Source organism: Macrobrachium nipponense, chromosome 39 (genome assembly GCF_015104395.2).
Source record: "Macrobrachium nipponense isolate FS-2020 chromosome 39, ASM1510439v2, whole genome shotgun sequence".
Lineage (NCBI taxonomy): Eukaryota > Metazoa > Arthropoda > Malacostraca > Decapoda > Palaemonidae > Macrobrachium > Macrobrachium nipponense.
In genome coordinates, this window is record NC_061099.1 from 18,327,142 (window position 1) to 18,349,964 (window position 22,823).

Here is a 22,823-nt window from a genome sequence, read left to right on the forward strand (position 1 = left end):
ATCCATTACCACAAACTAGAGTTAAATTTGAGAGGAAATTGTGTAATCAGGTTCTGTAAGTCCAACCTATGTGGTTTCCTTTGACTTGTTGCCGAGTATCAAGGTTTCAACTATGTTACCTTGCAAAAGTCAAGATAACATGTCAACTTCACTGCCTGGTTCTAGGATTCTGTTAACCATCTGTTGCATTGATTAGTGGCACTGCAATAGATCTTCCTTGTACAATGCCATATGCCATGTTAGTTACCTGGGAGATGATCGTTAATCGATCAAATGTATGACAACTGCTTTCATTATGATTATCTTCAGGATCCTAATTCTTACACCAACTTTTCAATTTAATGGGTTATGAAGATGTTATATTCTCCAAGTTCAACTCTGTCCTGTGCCCTCTCTAGCTAAAATTCCTTTCTCTTTTCCCAAGACTATGCTGTTAGCACAAGGTCACCTTTATAATATGGTTCAGAGCCCAGTTTTCTTTACTCCTTCGGAACTTCTTAATTTACTAAGATACACACCAAAGGCGCATAGCACTCAGGGGAGTGGCAAAGCTGGCTACAATGTCCTGGAGCTCTTACCTTGAATGAGCTCCAACACCTGAACCCTTTAATGGATTATCGAGGAGTAAAATCAGTTTACCTTATGATTACAGCTTTTCCTTTTGAACTAAAATGACATGACTTAGGTATCCTGTTTCACTCTAAAGCAAGAAAGATTTTTTTTATGCATGTCAGGCTGCACTGAGTCACCAAATACCTAACAGCAGTAGCCTGGGTTACTATCATTTTAGCAGCAATGGTAATCTCCAATTCTGAGTAATTTTTATACATAATAATAACAACAGCTGGGTAGACAAATGCTCCAAGTTATGCAAGAATACATATTTCATATTTCTGTTCAGAGTAACAGCAGCCTTTTTTATGACACTAACCTGGTCATTTTTGGAGCTATAACCCATGGGGTACTGAGCTCACCTAACAACATTTTGAAAGAACGTCCCACAGTAACAAGAGCCACTTTTTTTTTTTTTTTTTTAATTGCCTATGCATATTGTTGACCTTTTTTTCATAAATATGTTGTCTTGTATTATCATCATATCTGCTAAAATGGACTAAAATTGTCTGTCGGGGAATTAATTGATGTACGATATGTCGACTACAAAAAGTTTTTTTAAATATTCAGGGAAAAATAGTTATAGGCCTACTTGACAAAAAATTTGGAATCAAGCGCCTTGAGGGATGCTGCTGTTTTGTTTACAAGTGTTACCCAGGCGCGTATGCGCGAATTTCTTTCTTCTCGCACTAAAAAGCATCAGCGACACATCAGAAATTCTTTCGTCACTTTATCGTAATTTTTGCAGTTTTATATAAGAAAATGTGTGCAATTTTACATAGAACACAACAAAAAACAACCCATGGTTGTAGCTTTTATCAGTTTTGAAATATTTTCATATAAATCACGATAAGTGCCAAAATTTCAACCTTCGGTCAACTTTGACCCTACTAAAATGGCAAAAAACGCAATTGTAAGCTAAAACTCTTACATTCTAGTAATATTCAATCATTTACCTTCATTTTGCAACAAATTGGAAGTCTCTAACACAATATTTTGATTTATGGTGAATTTTTTGAGAAAAAAAAATCCTTACGTCCGTGCGGTAACTGCCGAAATTCTCGGAAATTCTTTTGTCAGTGTGTCGTAATGTTTGCACCGTTTTATATTAGTCATTGCATAAGGTTTTATATATGAAAATGTGCACAATTTCATGTAGAATACAACAAAAAAACAACCCATGGTTGTAGCTTTTAACAGTTTTGGAATATTTTCATATAAATCACGGCAAGTGCCAAAATTTCAATCTTCGGTCAACTTTGACTCGACTGAAATGGTAGAAAAACGCAATTGTAAGCTAAAACTCTTACATTCTAGTAATATTCAATCATTTATACTTTCATTTTGCAACAAATTGAAAGTCTCTAGCACTATATTTCGATTTATGGTGAATTTTTGGAGAGAGAGAGAGAGAGAGAGAGAGAGATGACCCGGAGAGAGACGAGAGAGAGAGAGAGAGAGAGAGAGAGAGAGAGAGAGAATAAAAAAAAAAATTTATATATGAAAATGTGCGCAATTTCATGTAGAATACAACAAAAAATTAGTCATGGTTGTAGCTTTTATAAGTTTCGAAATATTTTCATATAAATCATGATAAATAGAAAAAATTCGACCTTCGGTCAACTTTAACTCAACCAAAATGGTCGAAAACTGCAATTGTAAGCTAAAACACTTATGTCTAGTAATATTCAATCAATTACCTTTATTTTGCAACAAACTCTTGTGTTGCTTTGATCGTTTTACAATTTGTTATATACCAAAATCATCGCATTTTAGTGTACAATACAACGAAAAAAAATTAACTCATTAACTTTAACTGTTTTGCTCACAGCACGATTTGTATATATGACATTTTTTTTTTGCGCTGCTATATATTCAAATATTTATATATGAAAATGATTTTTATTTCATTTCTGATGGTAGCATACTAAACTTCCGGCAATGACAAAAAAAGGGAGCCCAAAATTAATTCTCAATCTTAAAAACTAAGTGTGCTGTGATTTTTTTTTTTTTTAATTTTCCACTTCGGTGCTAACTCCCGAACGCCGCTGGCATACGAGACACACTTTGGTAAATAGCGGCTCTGCGTTTAAGGGTTAAGGAGTGCATTTATCCTAAAAAAAATATAATAATTAGGAAAGCCAAAGACATCCTAAATTGCAGTGATTGGCAGAAAGTATTGATTCTGGAAGGGGGTAATGGTAAAATAATAATGTCTTTCCCAACCAAGGAAAACACAATGACACCATACCTGAAAGCCTACTCTCAGAACTTGACCCATTTAAAAAAGAAATGGAGCTCTTTCAGACAATTGCAAATCAAATCTGTGCTTGTGCAAACTCACTGTTTGTTTTATGACTTAAACCTTTTAATTTTGAAATGAACACGACTCGGTCATCCTATTTCATCCTAGAGCAAGGACGATTTTTTTACCACTTATGTCGGACAGCACTGATTCACTATGAACCCAACACCAGTAGCCAAGGTTACTATAATTTTAGCAGCATTACCAAACGTGTATGTACCCGTTCCATTTTCTATATTTCTAAGCCTAAAGCCAGAAGACATTTGCTTGTATTTTTATTTCTTATTACAAAAATGCCAATTTTCTTTCTACCAACTGCAAGTTGTGCTAAAGAGATAATTTGCCCTGATTTTTTCAATTTGGCAAAATCTTCTCTCTGGTAACAGCGTCCAAGTACATAGAATATAAACTTCTCAATGAGGTCAAACTTCAGGACACTGTTCTTAAACCCTAAGAGTTGAGTAATCAAAAATTAACAAAATATGTGTAAGAAAACACTCATCCAGCTTCAAACAATTAAATTTCCCACTGTATGATTAAATGTTATACACTACAAGACAAATAGAGGCAGTCCCTGGTTATCAGCAATCCGGTTTTACAGCGCTTATCGAACAGCGACAACCGGATATTCGACGCTAACTTATTTGTAAAAAACTCACTTGAATTCTACTCATTCCTAATTAGAAAAAGGTCTTCATTCATTAAGTGAAAACTAGACTTCACTTTATTTGTTAGGAGAAAACTAGGCCTTAGACTTTAATAATTCCTCAAAAAGAAATATATGGACTCGGTTAATGGTGATCGGCTTTAATGGGGCTTGTCTAGCACCAGAAAATCGGCAATTTCTGGCCCCATAACGTGCTGAATTCTGGTTATCGGCGGGCCATAACATAACTAAGAGAGGAGCCATTAATCGCGACTTTCAGTCAATGGTAGTTTTCGGTTATCACAGCCCTACTAAGAACAGTGTTTTTATGTTGCATGGAACCAGTGGTCATTCAGCCGCCAGTCTTTACATGACTTCCGAACCGCGTCGAGAGTAACCTTCCATCACCAGAAATACACATCTCTGATGCCTCGGTGGAAAGACCGAGAATCGAACTCGCGGCCACAGAGGCGGTTGTCCAAGACCAAACCGACCACGCCACTGAGGGAGCTAGGCAAAATGTTATATAAAAATGGCTTTATAAGATTTTGGAAGCAATGTTTGTGAATACTTGGAAGCAATGTTTGTAAATAAAGTTTCCTTTCAATGGCAACCAAATCACCGTGAATCATTACCACGTCACCAAGTGATAGTAGATGTTTTAATTGATGCTGCAAGTCACAATTACGAGTTACTAGCTGTGTAATTTAACTATGACAAATTGCGATTCCATTGTGTCAAGTTACCCAATGACATGGTGACACATGACAGTTGGTGCAACCGGGCCACATAGTTTTAGAATTCTAAAGAGATCCTACATCAATTTGTGCACAGCACCAAATTTGGTCATAATTACATCATAATGACGTCGTACTTAGCAAGTTTTCAGCAGTTACGACATGCTCACCCTTGAATAGCAAAGGTATTAGTGACCCATTAACTTTTTCTTATGCTCCATGTATCTCAGCAACAAACTATCATCTCCAAAATGATTTGCGATTTTCTGCTGGTGTTGAACTTTTAGTTACAGTATGCAATTTTATGATACTTTTCATACAGTATGCATAGCATTAATAATAAAATAAATCAAAATAATTAATAATAATAATAATAATCAATAATAAAATAATAATAATAATAATAATAATAAAAAAAAAAAAAAAAAAAAAAAAACCATAAAAAAAAAAAAAAAAAAAAAAACCGAAAAAAATAAAAAAAAAAACCATCATCCATGTTTTCTACAGAGCTTTAAAGTTACACAGGGCACAGCAACTTAAACAGGTAAATGTTGAATAGTAAGAAGGCCAAAAAGAATGGTGATGGGTACGACATAGTAGACCCAATAAGAATTTAGTAGAATACTACCATCACTGGTTCCAAAACTGCATGAAACAACGGGTCCCAAGTGCGTAAAGCAAAAGCTTCCAAAAGGTATGGTTCCATCAAAAGTGCTGTCAATTTTTTCTTTGATTCCTTTCTATACACTATCTGGCCTGTTTAGCTTATAATGACACTTGACCTCTCTCTCCATTCCACTCTTCCTTCTTTAAAACCTATTTCTCAAGATTCTACAGTTGACACCAAGTCTTCTATGTAAAGCAGCATTCAAAGGATGACCTTTTCAGCACTACTTCTCTTACTAAGATATATTTGCAAAGGCCTCTCTGCTAATATTTGATGATAACAACTTATCTCAAATCATTCTGATACACCCGCCACTGTCTTCACTCTACATTTTGTTTTCTAGTAGAATAGCATCACTAAACTGCTCTGAGTCTTACTGATCCCCTCTACCTTTGTAATTCCTATTGGTCTGGTAGACTGTTAAAATGCCCTTTCAAGAACCACTGTGTTACAATCTTTCACTTCTGTGTCCTTCCTGTAGATGCCTCCAGCACCATTTCCAATAGTTTCAGAGGACCCTTAGGCAGCTTAATTTCTCCACAATTTTCACATTGCAACACACTCTCTTTTCTTTCTATTATTACTTGAAGATTTTCTTCCACTCTTCAGGTCATATTTCTTCCTTTATCAGGCTTTCACATGTCCTAGAAACACATGCATGACAGCTCTTCAGCTGCTTGTAGGTCTCAAGTTATTTCACATACTTTTCTATTTACCATCATCCTAAGGCCCTTTTAAGGTTTTCTACTGGTGTGTCTACTTTGCCAACGTAAAATTCTCTGTTCATGAAGTAAATTAAAAAATGGCAGCTTTAGAAAGCTGAACCTTTGAAAGTAGTGGGTCTATGTCGAAACACATTTTAAAATTTAATTTGCCTCACAACAAACTCTTCCAATTTTAATTAGCTGTATATTTTCAACTGGGGTGAGAAGTATTGGCTGCTAACCACATGATTTGGGAAATTGGGACAGAAACTACCTGACAACTCATAGGATTGAGATAAGTAATGGAATACCATGCTATAAAGAATAAAGGAATTGTATCAAGGACAAGCATATTAAATCCCCCACCGCCCCACCCACACACAAAACACACACACACACACACACACACCACCACCACAAACTCCTGGTGATACTACTGAAAGACCTAGGCTTCTGAATCTTGTTGGAAAGATGAGGTCGGTGTAAAAATTTCTCCAGAACATGAACTCTTGAGGATATATAACCACAATGGGAAAGAAATTGAAATAATTCTTTTAGCTGAAGTGTCATTAAATTAGTATAAAAAGGCAGACGAGATACAAGCATACTGCTTCTTGTTCAGTGAAGAAGTATGTAATAATTTTGTATACAGATCCAACAAAAAACCAGTTGTTCTACTTCTAACAACCACTATTTGCTCTTGGAACTATGTTGCTAATAATCTCCCTGCTCTAAAGCTCTGAGGAGGAATGTCTGTGATGACTTCATGACTGCTCAATGGGATGGAGGATGAATGTCAACATAGGACTTGGCTAACTGGCTTTGAAAGCAACACATCTTCGAGCAGCACAGGTATCAGTGCTGAAGATGACTCTGGGTGAATACAACTGAAGGCGCTGGGATAATGGTATGGTCACATCTACAATTATGAGGGGCTAAAATTGAAGCATATAACTCAAGTGTGTAGAACTGATCAAAAACCCTAAATGTAACTGCATTACCAAAGTAACCTACTTCTAGGGGCGAGACATGAAGAAGGCATCTGTAAAGTGAGTGCCTCCTTGACCAATGACAAGGAAGGAGGCACTCAAGGCAAAAATGCAGTGGCCAAATCATGGGAAGAGGACTGGTATGATACCAGTCAGGGCAGGTAGAGCAAGGATGTCACTGCAAACAATGGGATGACAAATCACAACCTTCTCTTGAGCTTGTGGGTTTGGGCTGGGGCAGCAGTCTCGGTAGGGAGACAGTCAGCAGGAGGCACATTGTGCCTTCTGTCTTGACAAACGTGCTCACTTCCTTTAAGGGTGCCGGCCGGCCAATATAAGGCGACAAAAACAAAATCATGAAAAAATTCATGGAGCTTTGTATGGCAATGGAGAATGCGTATAGGAACTATTTCGTCAATATTCCCTTTTCTTTCATAGTTACGGGTTAATTAGTAAAAGTAACCCAATAATCCAAAAACAGATCCGTACAAGAAAATGCAGTTATTTCTTCTGTTATCGTAAAATTTGATAATTATTATCAAACAAATTGTGAGCAATGGCATCTGTAGAGGTTCCATGAGTCAAAAGATGGGAAGACTGAGCTTTACACCCTTCAGTGCGAGCAGAAACAAGAGAGTACACGTTCAAGTTTAACCTGACATTCGATTGCTTTTACGTCTGTTTTTCTTTGTTTCTCCAAGGTTTTCATCATGCCAAAGAGGAAAAGACAAACAAAACATCTTGCTAACATACAGAATAAAAATGACCCAAATAAGAGTTCAGAAGATCATAACATCGGCAATAACAGCATAGTTTGTGAAGGAGAGAGAGTGTTGTGTAAGGAGCGCCCCGTCTCGCCTAACGCAGTGCCCCAGGCTATGATCTTTGAGCAAAGAGATCTTCATTTAAGATTAAATTATGATAAACAGTTTTGGTTTATTAATACCCAAAAAGGAACATAAAATTCATAATAATCATGATTTACTTTATTACCAGTCTTTGTAAAAATACAAATAAAAACTTTGAATGCCCTTATCTCAAAACTATACTTATAGACCTTCAAATTTTATCTTCTCCCTTAGTTTTAAAGCTATAGCATTGAAATTTGGTATATAACTTAGAAAGACGTTATAAAACAATCAAATGTAGCCACTCTTTTCTAGTTTTTGTTCAATTTTTTTCTTACATTTTTCCCTGATTTATAGGGTTTATTTTGTTACCATAATGGAAAAATTTCTATAAAAAAAAAAAAAAAAAAAAAAAAAAAAAAAACCTTTTAGGGAAAAAACTCATAATTTGATTGGAGGTCTCCATCATGTCTATATATAGTAGTAATCCCAGGCTTTAATATTAAGTATCAAGGGAGGAAATAGAATTTGAAAAATGGTTACAGTGGTACCTCAAGATACGAAATTAATCCGTTCTGAGGCGGCCTTCATAACCTGAGCTTTTCGTATCTTGAACCGCATTTTACATGTAAATTGCCTAATTCGTTCCAAGCCCTACAAAAACACCCCATTACATTATTTCCAGGCTTACAACACATGTTCTAGGGTTACGATGCCTATCCGACAGAAGAAATATGATTCCAAAAAGGCAAAATACTGCACATACTTGAGAAATATTCAACTGCATGTAATGTTCAACCCCATTTTTACTACATATATTAGGACTATAGCATATGTCCCTTAGCAATAAGCCTAGCATATGTTAGCATTTGCTTCTGTAGCCTAGTCTATGATTCTGACATCTAACTTTAAGAAGCTAAAAGCTTAGAATATGTCAATAATATATATAAATAATCAGTATTTACTCATTTCAAATAATCAATAATTAATCATTGACTATAATACACAAACAAAAACAAAAACCTCTCAACCTTTTGTTTATGTCGAGCACTACGAATACCGAACGATCGCCAAGCAACCACTTTTACCTAGCACAGAGTTTAGTAATCATAAATTTTCATTCTCTCTCTTCAACTACTGAAACTACCAAACAGTATAATAACCATTCATTTTTATTCTTTATTCTATCTTTACCTAATGGAGATACCGAGTTACTGACAGCTATAATGAAACATATATTAAAACAGAAGAATTCTAGAAAATATTTGTTGGCTTCAATGATAGCAGTGTGATTTATTTTATATTTTATGATATCTAATTCACAATTTTTCTAATTAAATGTATTGCATGTACTCATTTCAAATAATTATTAAGTAACCATTAACTATAATAATAATAATATTAATAATAATAATAATAATAATAATAATATTAATAATAATAAAAAAAAAAAAAAAAAAAAGAAGCTTCCAACCTTTTGTTTACGTTCACAATACAAGCAGCGAAAGATCGCCAAGAAACCGCTTTTACCTAGCACACAGTACAGCACGTAATCATAAATTTTCATTATCTCCTCTCTTCAACTACTGAAACTACTAAACAGTATAATAACCACTCATTTCTATTCTTTATTCTATCCTTACCTAATGTTTTTTTTTTTATTAAATGTATTGCATGAATAAATTTTTCAATTTACTGCATTCTTTTACCAATAGAATACATAGAGCACATGGGGTAGATACTGACCAATAGGAGAGCAGGATCTTAAGGCGGTGACTAACATCAGGAACCAATGGGAGAGTGGGAGGATGGTGGCAAGTCTACTCAGTTGGCGGCACGTGAGTTTTAAAATTGTTATCGATCGATGGTCTGGGCGAATCTCAGGACTTTACAGCAACAACCTTTCGTAACCTGAACTATTTTCGTATGAAGAGCCAAACCAATCTTCGTATTTGCTTTCGTAACTTGAATTTTTCGTAAGTTGAGACTTTTGTCAAGGTACCACTGTACTTTCAGAATAAATTGCACTGGCGTCACAAAACCGAAGGTCAGAGGCGAAAATCATATGCAGTTTGGAGATGTCCCAAGTCACCTTATTAAGTGGTATTAATGTCAAAGTCCTGTCCTCTAAAAAACACAATTGATGCCAGCAAAAAAAGATGAAAAAGCTTTAAGTGTGTCCAAACAAACTGCGCAAGGGCACTGCTGCACACCGAATTGTACTGTGTATGGGTTATCCAAATAACTTCATAGATAACACTAGCATCACAAGATAACATGAAACACTTGTTAGTAAATCAAAATTAAGAACAATATCGATAAACCTACCGAAAAGAGTAAATAGATGTGTAAAGTGAAGGTAACCCCTTAGCAATAGGTGATCCTGGGAAACGGGTAAAATCGATGGTAATAAAACCCCGAAAATGTTTAAACTCGATCATAAGTAGTACAGTAGACCCTTGACTCACGAACGCATTGACCCACGTACAACTCGATCCCCGACCAAAATTATAGGTAAAATTTCACCCTTGACCTACGAACTAACTTTGAGATACGAACAAAAAAAATGCGGAAAATAAAAATTCTGTTTGGTCATGAACTAATTTTGAGAACATGAACATTTGAAAAATGCTGGAAATTTCTGGAAAATAACAATTCACTTTGTTTCACAAACTAATTTTTAGACACAAAACATTTGAAAAATGCGCGAAATCGCCCAGCACACACTGGTGAAGTAGCGTTTGAGTTGGCCATGGGAACAGCCATCCTCCAGCCGCCCACAGTCACGGCGTCACCCACGCATCGCTCTTTGTCTCATCTCATTGTGTACAAGACGTTCGTCAATTCGCTTAGCATTTTTTGCGCTAAAACTTGTGATTTTCTTCATAATGGCCCTAAGAAAGTGAAGAGTGGTGGTGAAAGTAAGAAAGTGAAGAGTGATGGTGAGAAGAGGGTGCAGAGGAAGATAACCATTGAAATAAAGAAAGAAATTATAGAAAAGTTTGAACGTGGTGTTCGCGTGACCGATATCGCAAGTGAGTACAAAGATGGCCAAGTCGACAACCCCCCCCCCCCTTTCGACAATTTTGAAAAAAAACAAGGATGCCATTAAAGAAGCAAATGTTGCGAAGGGAGTGACAGTACTAAACCAAGATGAGATCGCAAACCCTCGAAGAGGCAGAAAAAATAATTTTGAAGTGGGTACATGAGAAACAGATGGCAGGTGATAGTGTAAACGAGCCGATCATCTGCGAGAAAGCTCGGCAAGTGTATCAGAGTTTGCTGAAGGAAACTCCTTCTACTAGTGCCACGCCAGATGATTTTAAGGCTAGTAAAGGGTGGTTTGATAACTTCAAGAAAAGAACTGGAATTCACTCTGTAATTAGGCATGGTGAGGCTGCTAGCGCAGACAAGGCTGCTGCTGAGGCAAGTTCGCTGACTTGAGTTTTGCCGAGTTCGTGGAGGCCGAAGGATACGTCGCTCAACAGATTTTCAATTGTGATGAAACGGGCCTCTTCTGGAAGAAGATGCCCAACAGGACATTTATCACCCAAGAAGAGAAGGCGCTCCCAGGCCACAAGCCAATGAAGGATAGGCTTACGCTTTTGTTATGCTCAAACGCAAGTGGCGACTTGAAACTAAAGCCGCTACTTGTCTACCATTCAAATAACCCGCGTGCCTTTAAGCAGCACAACGTAAATAAGGCCAGACTGCCTGTAATGTGGAGGGCCATACAAAAGCATGGGTGACACGGAACTTGTTTATGGAGTGGATTGATGAAGTGTTTGCGCCGACCGTGAGTCAGTACCTAACAGAGAACAAGCTACCCCTGCGGTGCCTTCTGATCATGGATAATGCCCCGGCACACCCTTCGTACTTGGCTGACTGCAGTGAACATGACTTCATTCAGTTCAAGTTCCTTCCACCCAACACGACCTCTGTTCTCCAGCCCATGGACCAACAAGTCATTAGCAATTTTAAGAAATTATACGAAGGCGCTCTTCTCCAGATGCTTCCAGTGTAACTGAAGAGACAAAATTAACCTTAAAAGAATTTTGGAAGAAGCACTTTAATGTTTTTGTTTCACTGCATAACCCTCATTGATAACGCATGGACTGAAGTTACGTACCGCACATTAAATTCTGCGTGGCGGAAACTTTGGCCCCAGTGCGTAACTGTCCGTGACTTTGAGGGCTTCGATGCAGAGATTGTGCAAGAAATTGTGTCCATGGGCAACAGTATGGGTCTACAAGTCAACGACGAAGATGTTGAAGAATTGGTCGCTGAACATTCAGAAGATTTGACTGCGGACGAACTTGTTCAACTCCACAAAGAGCAGCAGGAGCAACTTGCTCGGGGAGCAATCAACTGACGAAGAGGAGGCTGGGGAGGAAGTTACAGATGTCAGCAGTGATGTGATAAAAGCCGCATTGGAAAAGTGGAATGATGTCCAGTGCTTCCTTGAATTGTATCATCCGGACAAAATTGTTACGAACAGGATCGTGAATATGCTCAATGAAAATTTAATGAGCCATTTCAGAAAAGTTATGCAAGGAAGGAAAAGGCAACAGACATTGGATAAGTTTGTGATTAAACGTTCACCAAAAAAACCTAGAAGAGTTGAATCTCCGGAACGAGATCTCCCCGACCTGGATGGGGAGGGTCTCCTTCCGCACAATAACCTCCTCCCACCCACCACCCTCCTCTTCTCTTGTCCGTCAAGCAAGAAGTCTCGCCAGTCATAGTAAGTGTTCACTTTACAAACGTTTTTATAGTGTTAGTTTACCATTTAAATTATATTATTAGATATACGTACAAGCAAGCAGGATGTTTCCTGGATCTAGACTAAAGCAAATCCAGTGAGACTGGGACGTCAACTTTCCTGGAATTAATGCAATATATAATTATTGGGATTGTGGTGAAACATGATTCGATTACAAATTAATTCACACAAAAGAAAACGTCTGTATGGAGCTTGTTCATACAAACAGGCTAAGCTACAGCATTTGTTGGATACAACTAGCCATTTGACAGTGTCCCATCAGCAGGGTACAGTCACCTCTCAATTAACAAGAGGGTTACGTTCCTGGAGAGCTCACGTTAATCAAAAACACGTTATTTAAACATCCTTTTCCCATATGAAATAACAGGAATAAGAGGGGTTGTGTTACTGGACTTTGGGAACGCTGTGCCTCTTTGGTGTATTTCAACCATCGTACAATAGTAAACAAGTACCATAGTTACGTTACCATCGTACGATAGTAAACAAGTACCGTAGTTATGTTACCATCGTACGATAGTAAACAAGTACCGTAGTTATGTTACCATCGTACGATAGTAAACAAGTACCGTAGTTATGTTACCATCGTACGATAGTAAACAAGTACCGTAGTTATGTTATAAATGGCTTTATGTAGAATAGGGACTGATATATTTTTATGTAATAACTTTATTTGCTATATTTCAAAGATCAGCAAAGAAATATTCTGTTAAATTTAAACCCATTTGTAGCTGAAGCTGAGAAAACTGTTCAAGCAGCTAATGACCATTATCGTGCATCAGCAAAAGGAAAAAACTCCAGTAAAGTTATGCCATCAAACACGACTGCAAATAAAATCGAGAGAAAATCATTATAATCAACACTACTGGACTTGAAAAAACAAATTTTACCATTGTTTTCACGCAATTAAGTTAAATAACGTAAAGATCGTATTACGATGAAATCAAGTGAAAACAGCAAACGGATTCACATCTTTACTTTTCTTTTACACAATAAATATGCTCTCAACGCAATCTATTAACGAAATATGTAATTTAGTTTACAACAAGACTTAATCAAGCAGTCTTTTGCCTTAAAAATTCGTCATATAACTAAACATGACCTTGTCTCATAAGTAAAGTACCTAGTTATTCGTTTATGCTAACTAGAAGCAAGAAAATTTGCACAGAACAGAGTTACATATGGCGAAATAACCTCGTACTCGCCATCAGCTGATTTCCAAACCAAAACAATGACTGCTATGTTATAATTTTATAACACAATATGTGAATACATAAAATATTATTGAATGCAGTGAAGTAATGTATAACTTTTAAAAAGATTCATGGAAAAGATGCATATTATTCGATACGTGTAAATATACATAGCCAGCCATCAGCAGCATGACATCACTCAATTATGCCGATGTCGGAAGAAAGCTGATTCTAGTTTCGTGTCAATTTTTTATTTCTTTTGCTTTGTTAATAAATAAACAAAATCTTTCGCTTTATTGATAAATAAACAGTTTTTCCCCTTATTAACCCTCTTACGCCGACTGGACGTATTTTACGTCTACTTACAAAAGTTTTTTTTAAAATTCGCGGAAAAATACTTTTAGGCCTGCCAGCCTAAAACTTTTGAATCACGCGCCTTGGGGGATGCTGGGAGTTCACGGATCAAGGTGTTGTTTTGTTTACAATCGCTACGCAGGCGCGCAAGCGCAAATTTCTTTCTTGCCGCACTAAAAAGTATCTGACACATCTCGGAAATTATTTTGTCACTGACATAATTTTCGTATCATTGTAAATTAGCCGTTACATGAAGTATTACATATGAAAATGTGCGCATTTTTATGTAGAATACAACAATAAAATACTCATGATTGTAGCTTTTATCAGTTTTGAGATATTTTCATATAAATAACGATAATTGCCAAAAATTTCAACCTTCGGTCAACTTTGACTCTACCGAAATGGTCGAAAAACGCAATTGTAAGCTAAAACTCTTATATTTTAGTAATATTCAATCATTTACCTTAATTTTGCAACTAATTGGAAGTCTCTAGCACAATATTTCGATTTATGGTGAATTTATGAAAAAACTTTTTCCTTATGTCCGCGCGGTAACTCTTCTGAAAAAAAATCATACATGCGATTGTGGTAATGTTTGCACCATTTTAAAATTAGCCGTTATATAAAGTTTAATATATGGAAATGTGCGCAATTTCATGCACAATACAACTAAAAACAACCCATGGTTGTAGCTTTTATCAGTTTTGAGATATTTTCATATAAATAACGATAATTGCCAAAATTTCAACCTTTGGTCAACTTTGACTACCGAAAGGGTCGAAAAACGCAATTGTAAGCTAAAACGCTTATATTCTAGTAATATTCAAGCATTTACCTTCATTTTGCAACAAATTGGAAGTCTCTTGCACAATATTTTGATTTATGGTGAATTTATGAAAAAAATAACATTTTCTTTACGTCCGCACAGTAACTCTTCCGAAAAAATCATATATGCGATTGTGGTAATGTTTGCACCATTTTAAATTAGCCGTTACATAAAGTTTTATATATGAAAATGTGCGCAATTTCATGTAGAATATAACAAAAAAATAATTGAAGGTTGTAGCTTTTCTCATTTTTGAAATATTTGCATATAAATCACAAATAGAAAAAAAACCACGTTCGGTCAACTTTGACTCTACCAAAATGGTCGAAAAAACGCAATTTGTAAGGGCTAAAATACTTTCTTTACAGTCCTAGTAATATTGCCAGTTATTTATCTTCATTTTGAAACAAATTCGAAGTCTCTAGCAAAATATTTAGATTTATGGTGAATTTAAAAAAAAAATCTTTCCTTCCCTCTGCACGCTGATTCTCCGCCACAAATCTCCGAAATGCGTACGTCCCATTCTCGGAATATTTGCTCCGTTTCATATTAGGCATTTCATTGAGTTTTATATATGAAAATGTGCGCAATTTTGTGTAGAATAAAACGAAAAATATTTGAAGGTTGTAGCTTTTCTTATTTCCGAAATAATTGCATATAAAAAATATATATATAAAAAAATTCGACATTCGGTCAACTTTAACTCGTCAGATATGGTCAAAAACTGCAATTGTAAGCTAATACTCTTACAATATAGTAATATTCAATCATTTGTCTTCATTTTGAAAGAAATTGGAAGTCTCTAGGACAATATTTAGATTTATGGTGAATTTTTGAAAAAAACATTTGTTTACATCTGCGCATTACTAATTCATGCATTATTTTGTGATAATATTTTCTCTGTGTTGCTTTTATCATTTTACAATGTGTTATATACCAAAATGATCGCAATTTAGTGTACATTACAACGAAAAAAAAAGTAACTTGTTACCTTTAACTGTTTTGCGTACAGCACGATTTCAATACAATTATATATGAAATTTTGTTTTTGCGCTATCATATATCGCATTATTTATATATGATAATGATAATTTTTTCATTTCTGATGGTTGCATACTAAACTTCAGCCAATGACAAAAAAAGGAGCCAAAAATGAACTCTTAATCTTGAAAACTAAGCGCGCTGTCCGCGCTCACTCTGAAACACCTCCGGCACACGGGAGACTTTTTTTTTTACCGCTTCGGCGTAAGAGGGTTAATAAATACATACTGTGCTATGTCTTTCTTAATGTCAACGACTGTCATCTGCAGCGCTGATGCGCGGTTGATTTGAAAACAATGCTCAGGCGTCAATTCGCGTTAAATCTAAATTTTTGCATTAATTGAGAGGTGACTATATACCCAATATATATATGCAAAAGCTAACTGCATTCCCTTTTGGTCACAACAAGTGTTTTTGAAAACCTTAGCCTCATCATGGGCAGCCCCCTTGGAGGAGCTTTCTGAAGCAGACCATCAACATTTTTACAGTCACCCAGAAACACTTCTTCATGTGGGGGAGAATATCTAGCGTAGACCGAGGGAGAGAGTGGGATTCTGTAAGACAACAAAGCATCAACCACCATACTTTGCAGATCAGGGAAAGTGGGTAAAGTTAGCTATTTGGTGAGAGGAATGGAATATTCCTAAAATTAATGACTTTCAGTTCCTCCAAATATCCCATTTTCTATTATGGCTATCAAGGCTACAGTGTGGCTCTAAAGTTCCATTGGCATGGTATAGATCTAGGTACTGATCACAAGATTTTGAACCAGATTTGTCACTTTGCCCTTATTCAATCCATGGGAACTGGGTGTGGTTTCATGCAGCCACCTAGCCTTTCTAATGAATCTGAGATGACTTTTAACCTGACAGTCAAGCCAAGTCATTTTTACTGGCTCTTGCATCCTTTAGGTGTATGTCTATGAGCTTCTTGCCATAGCGGGAAAGTCTTCTATTCTAAGTGCTGGTCTTCCAATGCTTATCAATTGATTCAAATTCAGTAGTAAAGACTAGGGAATAAAAGATGCATGATTCTAGCATGGATTTCTTTGCTATTCTGGCTTTACCTTTTTTTTTTTTTTTTTTTTTTTTTTGGGACAAGGACTCTCCTTAGTCCAGTAAAAGCCATCAGGACCCACCTCTAGGTTGCCAAAGGATTTAAGCTGTATCCTGTTTGCTGGATCCTGTTTGCTGGCAGGATTAAACATTCAATTACAGGCAGTCCCCAGTTATCAGCGGACTTAGTTAATGGCTCATGTCTAGAGCCATAAAATCACAGACTTTATAGCGCCATAACATGCCAAGTTTCACTTATCGGCACCATAAGGTACTGATAAAGTTATGGCACAATAAGATACCCAACAGAGGCGTCATTAACCGAAACTCAATGCCATAAATCACCAAGTTTCAGTTACTTTCGGTTTTCGCTTATCAGCACCCCACAGGGAACGGAACCTCAGCCGATAACCGGTGCTGAAACGGGTTAACTTTTTTTGGGGGGGGAGGAAAGGAAGGGGAGGATTACTCAGCACTTTTCTGTATAATCTATGACTAGGAACTGTATATCACTTTTGTTTTGGGAAGGATATTAAATAATTATTCTGCATAAGAGAATGTCATTTTTGAGGAAAGTGGAACTCTGTCTGGACAGTTTGTAGTTAATAATTCATTCTTGGGTGAAAAAAGGAAAAATAAACTTTGGATGGATGAATATTCTTTGCATTGACTGAAAAGTGCACATACCATTTTTATAAATCTTGCAGTTAACAGAATACTATGGGAACTTTTTGGAAAACTAACTGTGTATAATACCATTGAAGTTTTATGTCAAATGCCAAACTAAATGTATATCAAGCCCTACACCCTTTCATAATACCTAATTATAATCAATTTAAATAAATGATTCTTATACATTGCTAAATAAATAAATTACCTTGACCATGCACACAAGTAAAATCTAAAGGAAAGAAGTCTAGCTTTTAATCTAAATTAAAAACAGGGAACACTCATACATTGCTATTCACAAGTAAAGAAAATCAGTTCTGTAAATATTACAATAAGAAAAATGACTAAGAGATACCTTTCTCATGCACACATTAAGGGATGGTTTTCCTTAGGCAAAGGGAACTTATAACACTATCACAAAAGACACCACATGAAGTTAAGAAGTTAAACATCAAACTACCCTGATTCACATTAAAAATAAAATATACCATTGTTAAATATCTAAATCTGTGACAAACCTAAAACTTTATTCAAAATAACCACATCACACGAATCACTGAAGTCGTACCTAAATTGACTAACCCTTTTGAAGTTACATAGAGCTTAATACTAACTGGCTTAGTCCACTATGTAAAGAGAAGAGGACCTTACAATATAGCCTACACTTGAATACTTAAAATATCCCACAGTAAATACACACACAGTCTTTAACCAATCAAGACTGTAATTCATTTCTGGCTTGCCTAAAACTTAAATCTAGATTTTTATTTCAAAACTCTAATTTGCAGGTAAATCAATTACCAAAATCATATTTTTTTTTTTTTACTTCCAAGATTACTAACCATTCAAGAGAATAAAAAAAAAATTTCTAGACGCTTTGGTACTGCTGTGCGTTAAATAAATTTCTTTAGTTGTTAATGAATAACCAACTATTCGTACCTCACCAACACTTAATAGTGCAAAGTAAAATGACAGGGGAAAAAACATATAGCCACTGCCTATCATAATAAAAAATTATTGACCTTAACGCTTAAAAATAAAAAATAAAAAAATAACAACAGCTACAATGCAAAAATTCTAATTATTTGCATCTCCAGTAAAGCCAAGGGAAAATCTTCTCAGATCTTGTCAAGATTAGCATATCCATATTTTTCCAGACAATATTATACAACTTTGACTAATATACACATATTCTCTCTCGCTCTTTCTCTTGTATTTATATTTTACATTTTCTTTCGTCTTTTCATTAATAATAATTTTTGAGGAAAATTTGTGTAAATTTCATGATATTAAGTTGTATATGCTTCCCTGTTTTTTCAAAATGTACGGTTTTCTGTAAGAATAACCTGTTTACCGCGTGTGTATCCTCCAAGGTGTGGCTACCCTTAGGCATTTCCTCGTTTCTGTAGTGTGAAATCGACCTTATTGCTAATCTTGTAGTGTCAGTTTGGATATTAAGCCTTCTTTTGACTATGTTTTCCTCTGTAAAATCAGTTTGCCTTAGTAAAGGGTCGGAACAAGACCAAACGTACTCGGCTATCTCGCTTTTCCTTCGTGGCAAACCCCCCCCCCCCCCCCCCCGCTCTCTCTCTCCCTCTTCTCTCGATCTCTCTCTCTCTCTCTCTCTCATCGTCTCTCTCTTCTCTCTCTCTCTCTCTTTTCTTCTCTCTCTCTCTCTCTATATATATATATATATATGCTATAATATTGTCTGCGAAAATAGTGGGTTCACTAATCTTGCCATGATCCATTTCTCTGATGTATCAAAAAGAATTGCTAAAGATCATACAGATCCAGAGTATAAAAAATCCTTCTAGGTTACCTATTGCAAACACATTATATCTTTCATATATATTCCCTTGCAAGTTCTATGCTGCAAAAAGTAATGGATGTGGCAACATTATACATAAAAATAACAGCATAAAACGCACGTAACTAGTACTAACACTACTGCAGGGTTGAACTAGGTAGCAGCTGCATTCTTGGGGGAAAAAATAATGGGATAAATATAGTGCCTTTTTGGTAATATATGAAAAAGTGACACATCTGAACTCAAATTGAAAAGCATTCACTAGAACTCAAACAACTCCATAAAAGCATGTTTTCAGCCACAGAAATCCATCGCTTCCCACACCCCTTCTAGTGTAGCTTTAGCTTCTACTAAAGAAATAATCATGCAGTAACACAAGAGGCAGAATTAAGAGCAAGCAAGAAAGACAAAAAGACAGTTTAGCAGAAAATTTAAGATGGAGCCGCCAGTAAACAAACTGTTTCGAGGACTTACCACGAGGACTGGGCCAGCCGGCGGTTGTCATCCGCCTCCAGCATACGCAGGTACATGATAATGATCTATAAAAACAAATAGCATTAGCATATGATCATTATTGATGCATAAATTTATATATCAAATACCAAGATGCAATAACTAGCATTAACCACAATTTTCTCTCTATCATACTCAAGGGTGAGTCAGGCAACCTACTTTACAAATACTTCAGTAGGACACCGAACATAATAAACACAGCAACTGGAAGTCTGTAACTTAAATAAGATCTCCTGACTCCTACACAGCCCAGATGTATACAGGCACAAGTGCCTCTCATGAAGAAAGGGTTCACTTGTACTTTACCAAAGTACAGTACCTATAAAACCTCCTCAAAGGAAAAAATTCCCAGAGACAATGAAAAGAACTGCACAATTAAATATCTCTGCAAAATATGAGTACTTCATGCAGTGCTGTAAAATAAAACTAAGAAATAAGTAAACAATGAAGTATTAACACTTACATACTTGGCTACAAGTAACCTATTACTCAATTTCTGTCATCTCTAAATGAAATGAACTCAACTTGCCAGGCTCACAATGTGGTTAACATTAGTTTCAAAGATACTATAAATATTTACATTAAGTGGCATAAGATTAGCATTAATACAAAATTCAAAATATATGGAAAAAAAAATTGTAAAAAAAGAAAAAAAATTGAAAAACTATAAATCAAATACACCACTCACAAGAGACGAGAAGCGCTTATTCACTGCAAAGACACCTGATCCTCAAGTCAGATGCTACACTGAAAATTAACAACCATCAACATTAAGTACTAAGTCTTCCTAGGCAACTCTAAGAACTGACCTACAAGGCTGTCCCAGAACTTACAGGATACTGGTAATTCTGTGCACCTTCACATTCCTATGTCTGAGACTATGGAGGTTACCCATGGAGCCACCAAAAGTACTGTATTTGGTAATATGGAAGCACTTCTGTTGACATTGGCAGTTTTACAGAGATGTTTTACATAGATTTACATCACTCCTAGTATAGGACTATTTTCCTAGTAAAATTTTAACCAAGGGTAAAATAATCTACAACCTTAAGCCAAAAATTTAAGATACAATGCCCGATACACTAGGCAAGGTTCATTATTCATTCTCCATATCTTTTAATTATGAATACACAATGCATACCAACCAATTACATAATAATATAATGATAATAATGAATATGCATACGTATAAATAGTTTACACATAGTAAAAATAAAATATACCTTTTTACATAGATTTTATGTACTTGCCTCCAAAAAGCCAATGATAACTTGTTAAAATATGGTGGCACAAAAAAAAAAAAAAAAAAAAAAAAAAAAAAAAAAAAAAAAAAAAAAAAAAGATGACACTGCATAGCAATGATATAAATGTAAAGAATGAAGGTAAATTTGTTAGTGGATGCTCAGAGAGTACCCACTTTGCAATACTCCAATCAAAGTTCATAGCTTACTATTTTGATAAGACTTTTTATGGTTAAAAATAGATTCTTCACTACCCAAATAAATTTTTCTCCACTTATTACTAACTGCCAGATAACTTGCTCTTTTTCCCTTTTTTTAAACCATCTGTTTTCTAACCATCAAAAAGCTGCGTGTATTTGAAAATGTGCAAACAGTAAACCCTGGACCACACAATAACAAAGCTTCACACATCCAACATAGCAAAACAACGAACTGTATTGCCAAGAACATAAGATTTCTTATGAGTGTTTTTATTTTTTAACCCATTCACCCTATCTATATCCTTATTTTGCAATCATAAACATGAAACACTCGTCTTGAGTGCCAACAAAGTCCCAGATTGAAGAAACTGAGAGCACTCCTATTCAGGAATTGACAAGTTCTGGGTTTTCAACCCACTTCTAAGAAAGAACAAGAACAGCAAAGGTTCCCAACCCACTGAGTGTCACAAAGAAAGGCATTTAACTTGCTAATACGCTTTGCCAAGGAGAAGGCTAGTATGAGTCAATTTTTCTTCCACGTTGTGCCTAGGTGAAGGCTAGTAGCATTGAGCCAATTTTTCTTCCACACTGTGCCAAGGCAAAGGCTAATAGCAGTGAGTCGATTTTTCTTCCAAGGCCTCTATAAGTGCTCATGTGGCATCAGGCTAGACTTTGATAGATGAGTGGCATGTTTCACTTCAGAACCTGAATGAATACCATGGGAAGGGGCAATTTTAAGAATAAAGCTGGGAACTGCAAGTACCCAATACTTAGCCAAACCATAAATCACTGTTCTATCACCTAACAGCATAAAAGTGAAAAGAACTGAAAAAAATAAATAACAAATGATGGCCATCTCTGAAGGCTGAGCGAAAGAGCCATGTACACTACAACAGACCTACACATTAAAAAATAAATAAATAAATGGCTGGTGAACATGGGAACTTGTGAACCTCAAAATGAGGGCATATTGCACAACTAATAAGGTCAAGATGAAACAGGTCATATTAAGTCATCATGAAAATTATAAAACCTGTCAAGACTAGAATGATTGCACAAATACTTTTAAAATCTAGTTTTCTCCCTTACAAATACATTAAGATGTTTATATACCGCTGACTCAACCATGAAATTGAGTGTTTGCTTATCAATTGACAAAGTGCAAATAAAAAGAATGGGAGAATTTTGCAGCAAACATATTAGGATAGGCATATGCAATAAGGTGCAAAACTTCATAAAAATGAAACATTTCACAATGTTTAAAATAAATGATAGGGGGATACTGAGTATTGCGTGCCTTGCAACACACACTACAGGAAGTGCAAATTGTTCGTTGAAGCCACCCTGTGATCATGCTGCAATGCTTTTTGTTCATTGTCATCCGTTTCCAATGTCACCCCTCCCCCAAGTAGGTCAAGTAGGTCTGCTACAATCTCAGCTCCTCACCTGAATTCTTGCAGCCAACCTTATGTAACATAATATGAACTCATACCATGATTTAGAGACTGACTATTACATTATCTACATCTCACCAAAGCACCATAATCAATTAATGTTAACATCTAGTACAAGCACAATTCAAAAAGAGGCCGAGACTTCAACCAAACACACCAATAAGACCTGTGATTAA

General features: G+C 35.9%; 1 protein-coding gene across 1 annotated transcript in view; it reads right to left on the reverse strand.

Moving 5' to 3' along the window:
- LOC135210167 (cyclin-L1-like) overlaps positions 1 to 22,823 on the reverse strand; it is a 66,030-nt gene that overhangs the window by 10,349 nt on the left and 32,858 nt on the right. The window contains exon 4 of the mRNA XM_064242993.1: positions 19,714 to 19,778. Within this exon, the coding sequence (XP_064099063.1) occupies positions 19,714 to 19,778 (65 nt within the window). The remainder of the gene's footprint in view (positions 1 to 19,713; positions 19,779 to 22,823) is intronic.